Genomic DNA, 9,281 nt, shown 5'->3' with positions numbered 1-9,281 from the left:
ACTTCCTCGCCTGGTCTCCCCTGGCTGTGTCTGGATCTTCCCTCTGAATAACCGGTTTTCAGGTGCACACATTTTTCAGTTGCATGTCATTAGGGATCATATCTAAACAGGTTAATTAATTTACTGCGTTTAAAGTCAGTAAACCGTGTGCTTGGCCTTTGGATGGCTGTGAGGGAGCATGACGTCCCCCGGTCTCTAAGTGCAGTATGACGTCAGCGCTGGGGGCCCCATGGAGAAGTTAAAAGGGCTGTAGTTCCCGTCTCCACTAAGGGACCCCCACCACTGAGCCGTCGCCTCCTCCGAGCTCTGCTTTCCAGAATGCAGTTCCAGCGTACCACCTGCACTCTCGGCCTCCTGGGGCCCCTCCTGCTCCTGGCCCTGTGCTTCTGCGGCTCTGCCAGCCAGCCAGACTTGCAGCCCCGGGACTTCTTCCCCGAAGCCCAGACCGCCGAGAGGGGTCCACAGGTAGGGCGGCGTCGCCGTGGACGGGTGTGCGTGACCGTGTGTACAAGTACCTTCACGTAATTCAACCATTTAGCTGTGGTGTCCTAATAGTTAGGGAAGTATGCTTATGATCAGAAGGTTGCTGGTTCAGATTCCTGACCAACAAGGTACCCTGAGCAAGGCCATGCTTCCCCAGCTGCTAAATAATAGCTGCCTGCTATGATGTCACGTATGGGTTAAATACAGAGGACACATGTTGTTGTGGTGTGTCAACAATGACACTATTTCACTTAATATGTCCAGGTTTAGCAATTGTTACTGTTTCATAAATATCTCATGTTATTTGTTGTACTTCAGTTCTGGGTATCAGTTTATATGTGTGGCAGAGGAGTTTAAAAACATTCAGCCAATGGGAAGGCACCACGTATATACGTATATATACACGTTTGTCTGCATATGTGACGCAACCCATCTGACACCCTCCCGCCGCAGGACTGGAGCAGACAGCTCATCGGGGAACTCCTGCGGCCAGCACGGTTCGGTGAATCCATGCATCTGGACGCGCGGCGGTCGGCCAGCAACTCCAGCACCCCGGGCAGCCGTCAGAGAAAGCCCGGATGCAGGAATATCTACTGGAAAGGCCCCACGGCTTGCTGATCCCCCTGTGCTACTGGCTCCTAATAAAACCCTTTCGTCTCTCCTTCTCGAAAGCATGTTGAGATCTCCCTCCCCGTTATCACACGGCGCTATGGTGGTCTCTGTACAAACCAAGGCAAAGAGATGACGATTGTAGAATCACTTCTCCATAAAGTTTATTCTGGTTAATTAGGGATTTCTTGCTTACCTTTCGGTCTAATTATGAAACATTTAGAGATTGTTCTATTCTGTACATTTTGTTTGTATTGTTATTACGTACATAATCTTGCTCTGGGTTCTTAACTGGCTAAGTGTTACAGAAACAATAAAAATAATTATAAAATAGAGAACATATTAATGTGGAGTCTTATTTCTAGGTCATACATGGTCTATACAGAGTTTTTTGGAAGTGGCCATAGGAAGATTGGCTATATGAAGTGCTGAAAACTTCACATAGCAGTAACAGTGTGCTACTTTAATAAAGGAATCGTCAAATAAATATGTTTTCATCTAGTTTAAGACCCAGAACACTGGTTGATAGGAAAGACAATCTATCAGTTATCCAAAAGAAGATCTCCAAGACCCGACCTGCTGCAATTAGTTGAGCTTTATCGCCAGGAGCAGAAACAGTTTCTTCTTTGACTGCTTATTCACCATCGCAAGATTGAACTGGAACATTCAAAGGTAGTAATAAAGTTTTAGACCTACAAGTGCGGGACAATCGTCTGCTATTTAGGTCTGATAACAAAAAAAACTGTCGAATGAAGTGACCTCTAAATGTTGAAATCTTTTGTGTTATAAATATAAAGAATAAAACTAGCCTTGTAATGAACTGAAACCTGTTTGGTTCTTTTGTGGACCAACGTACTGTCATGTGTTTATTATATTTCAAGCTGTTCACCAGTGGGGGGGATGCTGATCCATGGAAGGCCGGTGTGGGTTTATACCGGCACCCACAGCACCCCTAGATCAGGCTAACCAGTCCTGCGGTATACAGTGTGGCACACACACACACACACACACACACACTCACACACACACACACACACAGGTATCAAGATGGGATTCCTTTTAACTTGTTTTCCACCATTTTGAAATTCCACTTATACATAGCAATGGTAGCTATACAGTCCCTGGTTATGCAGCCTGGTTTTAAGGCACTGGGCATGCTCCCGGCTACCAGCTTACCTGCGGTGGAGTGTTTACTGTCCACCATATGACCCTTACTGATGGGAGAACAGACCTCAGGCAAATACAGCTTCTTGACAAAACGCAAGGGTGAGTCTGAGTGATCTGGTTTGTTCGTTATACCCACACGTTCAAAAATGGGAAAAATCATAACTGCTGGCTCACTTAATGATATGCTGACTACAATTTTATATTCACTGTGCAAAGACGCCTCGGTCAAAATGCACAGCCACACACAAACATGCCCTTCTTCAGCACACACATATAAAGAGTCAGGTCACCTTTCAGACGCTGCTTGTATTTGGATTGGTGGATTCATGGGTGGATTAACCGGGGGGGCAGACAGAGACTGCTCTCCCCCATGCTCCATTTGGCTGGGTCAGAGCTCAGAGGTCACAGCTGGAAAAGACCTGCAGGGCACTTCCTGGGAGCAGATAAGAGACAGCACCTACCATTAGTGCCATGTGCTGCAGGCGATGAGTCGGTCCACACAGATGACAGGTGGTACACACAAAGAACCAGGGAGAGAAATGGAGGGAGGAGGTACCCCACACAAAACCAGGGAGAGAAACGGAGGGAGGAGGTACCCACACAAAACCAGGGAGAGAAACGGAGGAAGGAGGTACCCCACACAAAACCAGGGAGAGAAATGGAGGGAGGAGGTACCCCACACAAAACCAGGGAGAGAAACGGAGGGAGGAGGTACCCACACAAAACCAGGGAGAGAAACAGAGGGAGGAGGTACCCCACACAAAACCAGGGAGAGAAATGGAGGGAGGAGGTACCCACACAAAACCAGGGAGAGAAACGGAGGGAGGAGATGCATGCATAGAACGAGGGACAGAAACAGACGGAGGAGGTACCTACACAAAGAACCAGGGAGTGAAATGAAGGGAGGAGGTACCCCACATAAAACCAGGGAGAGAAACAGAGAGAGGAGGTACCCCACACAAAACCAGGGAGAGAAACAGAGGGAGGAGGTACCCCACACAAAGAACCAGGGAGAGAAACAGAGGGAGGAGGAACCCCACACAAAACCAGGGAGAGAAAGAGAGAGGAGGTATTCCACACAAAACCAGGGAGAGAAACGGAGGGAGGAGGTACCCCACACAAAACCAGGGAGAGAAACGGAGGGAGGGGGTACCCCACACAAAACCAGGGAGAGAAACAGAGGGAGGAGGTACCCCACACAAAACCAGGGAGAGAAACGGAGGAAGAAGGTACCCCACACAAAACCAGGGAGAGAAACGGAGGGAGGAGGTACCCCACACAAAATCAGAGAGAAACGGAGGGAGGAGGTACCCCACACAAAACTAGGGAGAGAAACGGAGGGAGGAGGTACCCCACACAAAACCAGGGAGAGAAACGGAGGGAGGAGGTACCCCACACAAAACCAGGGAGAGAAACGGAGGGAGGAGGTACCCCACACAAAATCAGGGAGAGAAACGGAGGGAGGAGGTACCCCACACAAAACCAGGGAGAGAAACGGATAAAGGAGATGCATGCATAGAACCAGGGACAGAAACAGACGGAGGAGGTACCTACACAAAACTAGAGATGGAAATGGATGGAGGAGATGCACGCACAAAACCAAGGATAGAAACGGAGGAGGGAGATGCAAGCAGAGAACTAGGTACAGAAACAGAAGGTGGTGGAATATGTACAGAACCGGAGGCAGAAACAGAGGGAGGTGGCACACATATAGAATATCCACCATTTCATTTTTTGAGCTTAGCTGACAGCAGACAGTTTGTTTTAAAGCAGAATGTGTACATTTGTGTGCCCTGCTATGGCCTGGCATTCTGTTCAGGGCCACATGCCACATCCTTCCTGGAACAGTGTGACCCTGATTGTTGGGAAGACTTCCAATGCGTCTGTTTCAGGAACTTAAATCCTCCAATGGATATCTGGTGTTACCGCAGGTTGACGATGTCACAGGACAAGACAGTGGAATCGCAGGCGTTTGTGTGACCTCTCCCAAAAGGAGTTAGAAGACAGGCAGAAAGACCCCCGCCTGCAAGATGCTCACTGTATACGAATTATGGGAATGTCCTTAATTATGTGTTCTTTAAACATTCAATCGTTACTCATGAAAAACGGAATGAGAAAAAATATAGAAAATAAGTTTGCATAACGAAATGTTTGAAGGACGTCTGTTTGAACGTTCCAGAGATTATTGAGTTTATGTGCTGTGTTTCAGTAAATTAGATGAGTAAAAAAGCAGCATGCTGGAGGCTTCTTGCTGAGAGTCTGATAGCAACAAGGGTAAAAGGACATTAAGAACCCTTCAGTATGGTCCAAATTTAAAAATGGTGCTGGTAGGAGCAACAGCACTAATGAACAATGAAATAATTACTAACATTAATACAAGGTAGTTCAAGTAAATATAGTTGAAATCCAAGAAAAGGAGCTGAGCAAACTGCAACAGTAAAATCCTTCATGGATCTGAAACCCCAAGTTTCAGGGTATAGACCCAAGCCTAAAGACGGTGCCCCTTGTGGTTTAAAGATAGAATTACACACGATTCTCTCTGCCCAATTTTCTAAGTTCCAGGTGTTAGCTGACATTTTCTTCAAACTCCGTCTGTCTCCTATCACAGTAAAACACGAGGACTCAATCTGCTCCCACTTGCTGCATAAATCTCCTGCTAAAACATGAAATGAGCCTTATCTTAGGCAGTGCTGGGACCGGGTCCAGCATCCATCTTTAGAGCCAGGGTCAGCCATGGAGAGCTGGAGAGCTACAGCACTGTGCTAACAGTCAGGGGCAAGATTACAGCAAAGTCAACCCGGTAGAAAATAGCCTCCGGGGTAGACACTACAGATAAACTATCCTGTCAAAGTAGTGCCCCGGCTAGACACTACAGGGGAGAAGGGGAAATATCAGCATCACAAGTGAGATAAGAATGTAACACTGCAAGCTGTGGGGAAGGTTTCCATAAATGTGTCGACAAAGCAACAAGATAAAATATCAAGCAACAGACAGCTTGTGCAGCCTGGTATCTCCACTGCGGAAGCCAGCGTGCAGAGGGCACGGAAAATCAGGTACATCTACAAAAGACGACGACAATAGAATTCATCAAAGGCTGAGACAAAGCAAGTCTGTTTATGTTCTGATGTAGCGTGAGGCCCGATGAGATGGGGCACCCCATATTACCACCATGTTTCTGCAAACTTACCTTCAGATCCATACGGATAGTCAGGCCCCCTTAAGTTACCCAAAAACTGCACAAAACGCACTTGGTTCAGATGGAAATGCGACACCTACAGTACAGGCTCCCAGTGCGACACAGAGGAGACTGAGCTCCAGCCCTCTGATGGCCATATACTTCACTTGTTCTGTCACACAATTAAACTTTTACGAACCAGCTACACTTAGGAAGGCAATAAATGTAAGAGGGCTGGACTAAAGAAAAGAAAGGACAGAGAACCAGGGAGAGATCATGTGTGCGAGACTATGCATGGGCATTGGTGGGTGACAGAGTTAAGTTGACAGCCTGTATGTTTGGGGGTGACAGAGTTAAGTTGACAGCGTGTATGTTTGGGGGTGACATAGTTAAGTTGACAGCGTGTATGTTTGGGGGTGACATAGTTAAGTTGACAGCGTGTATGTTTGGGGGGGTGACAGAGTTAAGTTGACAGCGTGTATGTTTGGGGGTGACAGAGTTAAGTTGACAGCGTGTATGTTTGGGGGGGTGACAGAGTTAAGTTGACAGCGTGTATATTTGGGGGGATGACAGAGTTAAATTGACAGCGTGTATGTTTGGGGGTGACAGAGTTAAGTTGACAACGTGTATGTTTGGGGGGGATGACAGAGTTAAGTTGACAGCGTGTATGTTTGGGGGTGACAGAGTTAAGTTGACAACGTGTATGTTTGGGGGGGATGACAGAGTGAAGATGACAGCATGTGTGATGCTACTGTGTCCCTCCCAAACCAATCACCCTGCAAACAGAATTTTAAGGGACAGAAAGAAGAGAGAAGCAAAGCTTATGCATCCCAGTGCATTGTGTCTAAGCTGCCTGTACAAGTTTCATCAAAGGGAAGCTGTGGGAGAGAGATGAAAAAGATGCCCTTAGCCTTCAAAGTAGCCCCGGGGCTTCACTGCCTTCTTCACTGCGGTTTCCACGACAACCGAGATACATCAGCAACTGAAAGGTACAAGGGGAAGCCAGGACGTAAGCAGGCCATGAGGGCTGGAGGCCAGATGGGGGGAAGTGGTCATGTGATCATGTGTGCGGAGCAGCAGAACCCTTGTGTTGGAACAGGTCACTGGACTCACGAAGAAGCAGGTATACTGGATGCTGGAAGTACAGCATGTGAGATTTGCAGTCGCCTGGTATTACCACTGCAGCCAACACATTCAGGCTGCCAGGGGGAGTGTGTGACAGAATGCAGCAGGCACACCAATTAAATATGCATTTGTGGTTTCATTTTTTTTATTTTAAATTATCACTTTTCATTCTGATGCGCATTTTCAACGTTCATTTTTTTGTTTCATAATGCCTATATGACAGTGTTTTAAGTGCAAACATTCAGCAAACAGAAACAGAAATCTGAGTTCACCCAGGCGCAAATCCCATCTTACCTTCGTGGGGTCTCCCTCAGCCTGTCTTCCCCTAACCCTCCACACCACATTTCCTTTTCCCCCCAGCCCTCACTGTCGCCCCCCCAGTGGAAGACTTGAGACAGAGACTACAGTGTGTTTTGCGAACAGAACACAAACCGGCAAAGGGGCTGGGTCCCTTCAAAAACGAACTGGAGGGAATTTGGCTCAAGGTCCCTGCTCTATGTTATTGCCCAGCGATTGTGCCGTTGGCTTTGTAGCTATATCAAGGTTGTGGTTCATGAGCTTCGGGCTTCACCGTTTCTTCCTGAGTTTTCACAGGTCCAGGGGTTCTTGGGCGGACTCTGAAGGTCTACTCTACGGACAGGCTCCTCTGATCTGTCAATCATCCTGCATCGCAAAACGCTGCGAGAGCCGCGTCCGTCACCGCAAGGCCTAACAGGTCAGCGGTGCCGCTGCTTAAACAGAGGGCGCGCGTGCGGCGGAACGTCGGTGAAGTCGAACTGAAAAAGGTCGCGGTCAATGACATGAAGCGGCTCGCCGTTCGAGCGGATAAAGAAAGATAATGCCTTTTTACACACCTGTGTCGTTAAACCCCACCCTGGAGGGAAGCTGTGCTCAGGGGCTCCACCTGCTGACCCAGGGTGCAATAATCAGCCTAACCCACTCTGCTGCCCCTACCTCTGGGGTGCACCACCTTACAGTCTGGGACGATGTCACATGTGCTCTGCAGTAAATATCACCTCCTACTGGACTTTCTTAATACCCCAGGGCGACACAGCGGGTCGCCGACGGCGATCCACAGGCTCCCACACGGGCAGCGTGCCTGACAATGCAATCAGCGTCCAAAACCGGATACAGAGAAAGCGAGTGAACGGCTCCGAGCATTCAGAAAATAACGCGTGAAACCGCAGCATGGCTAAAAGCTTACATTCCCAAGCGTCGATTAGAAAGTAAATACGGGAATGAAGACGTTAGCTTCCCTGTGTCACAGGCTTTGCATAAAGTGTAAATTCATGTCCTGATTTAAAATTTTTTTTTTTTTTCCTTTAAGTCTAAAATACTTCACAGGCAGGAGCTCAGTTTGTCTGTCGCGTGGAGTCGGCTGCCGCTGACGACGGGAAGGAGACGGCGAGCCGCTCCTGCTATGTGGAGTCCTGCTTCACGGCTTTGCCGCCGTTCATGGTGGGGGTCCCTGAACTCTTCCTGGAGCGCTGCTTTTCCTCGATCTCGTGCAGAGACGGCTCCCTGTACATGCAGACTGTGGGGGTTGCGGGGGCAGGGCAGGGCAGGGGGGGGGGGGGAAGAGAGAGCTCGTTCTCAAAAACACATCCCAAAAAGATGCCGCGAGGAAACCCGCACTGAGCAGTTAGCTTCTAGCTTTAAAGGAACTGAGCTTTTAGACATTAATAATGATCAGCGCATTGACAGGAAAACATGCCCCGTCACTAAGGGGAAACTTGGCTTGCCTTCGATGGGTCTGGGTAGGAAATGTGAGGATGGTTTAGTCTTCTTCACTCGATTCCCCTTCATAGCCTGGCCGTCCTTGGTAAGCCCTAGGAACCACGCCCGGCCAGACTCCTGCTGCCGGTACATGGTGGAGGAGTAGATGACGTAGTAGTTCTCAAAGACAGACTCCTTGAACTTACACTCTGGTGTGAACATCTCCTGAAGGACGACAGGACAACAGATGAGTGAGATTCTCTCTCTCTCTCTCTCTCTCTATTGCTCAGACACTGGGGCATTTCAAGTGTTACTACAGTCAGTACTACTGCTAAACCATAAACACAACAAGAAATGTTCAAAATGAGACCACAACATGCAGCTATGGCAGAACAGAAGTAAATGCACTACTGTGACATGACTAATCTGAGCTGCATATGCAAGACGTAGCAGAAATATTGGGAAGAGATGTGGAAAAACTTACCACTCATCTCTCAACATCTAAAACACACATTTGTATCGATATATATATTTGTGGGGACTCTCCATTCATTTCTATGGGACCAAAGGTCCCTCCAATGTACTGTATACATAACCCCCCCCCACACACACACACACACACACACACACACACACACACACACACACACACACACACACACACACACACACACACACACTCAAAATGCTAATGTTGTCTCAAAGAGGGCACACTGTAGAGTCAGGCTGCAACACCTCCACTGTAAAATATAAAGGTTTTGATGGAGCTACAAAACAGGCCAACCGAATGCAGGGTTGCACCACGGCAACACCAGCAAGAGGCAGTATAACGAGGGACCATGTCAATCACTAAGAGAAACCAAACTGTACAGGCGAGACAGCAGAAAATGTACAAAAGGTACAGGCAGGATTCCAGAGCTGGACTAACAATGAGAAGCAGGAGAAGCTGATTTGTCTTACAATGAAGAAGTAAACCTGCAGCCTGGTAGAGGTTTTCAGAAACCCA

General features: G+C 48.0%; 2 protein-coding genes across 5 annotated transcripts in view; one reads left to right on the top strand and one right to left on the bottom strand.

Annotated features, from left to right (window-relative positions):
* The first annotated feature begins 36 nt into the window (after positions 1-36).
* LOC125716857 (somatostatin-2-like) lies at positions 37-1,346 on the top strand. The gene is made up of 2 exons (XM_048989656.1): positions 37-465; positions 937-1,346. The coding sequence occupies exons 1-2, from the start codon at positions 319-321 to the stop codon at positions 1,099-1,101; spliced, it is 312 nt and encodes a 103-aa protein (XP_048845613.1). The 5' UTR covers positions 37-318; the 3' UTR covers positions 1,102-1,346.
* Positions 1,347-6,675: 5,329 nt separating this feature from the next.
* Positions 6,676-9,281, bottom strand: part of fgf12a (fibroblast growth factor 12a) — a 30,102-nt gene continuing 27,496 nt past the window's right edge. For all 4 annotated transcript variants that reach the window (XM_048989650.1, XM_048989649.1, XM_048989647.1 and 1 more), the window contains 2 exons: positions 8,302-8,500; positions 6,676-8,093 (listed from right to left, as the gene is read on the bottom strand). In XM_048989650.1, coding sequence (XP_048845607.1) covers positions 7,978-8,093; positions 8,302-8,500 — 315 coding nt within the window. In that variant the 3' untranslated portion in view covers positions 6,676-7,977. The remainder of the gene's footprint in view (positions 8,094-8,301; positions 8,501-9,281) is intronic.

Source organism: Brienomyrus brachyistius, chromosome 21 (genome assembly GCF_023856365.1).
Source record: "Brienomyrus brachyistius isolate T26 chromosome 21, BBRACH_0.4, whole genome shotgun sequence".
NCBI lineage: Eukaryota > Metazoa > Chordata > Actinopteri > Osteoglossiformes > Mormyridae > Brienomyrus > Brienomyrus brachyistius.
Note: the sequence above shows the minus strand (reverse complement) of the source record. Positions and strands in the feature narration are given on the sequence as shown.

What these genes read in the sequence shown, in the direction of transcription:
- LOC125716857 (XM_048989656.1), top strand. Translation starts at nt 319, where the DNA reads ATGCAGTTCCAGCGTACCACCTGCACTCTCGGCCTCCTGGGGCCCCTC. An exon ending in CCGCCGAGAGGGGTCCACAG is followed by an intron (nt 466 to 936) that starts GTAGGGCGGCGT and finishes CTCCCGCCGCAG; the next exon opens with GACTGGAGCAGACAGCTCAT.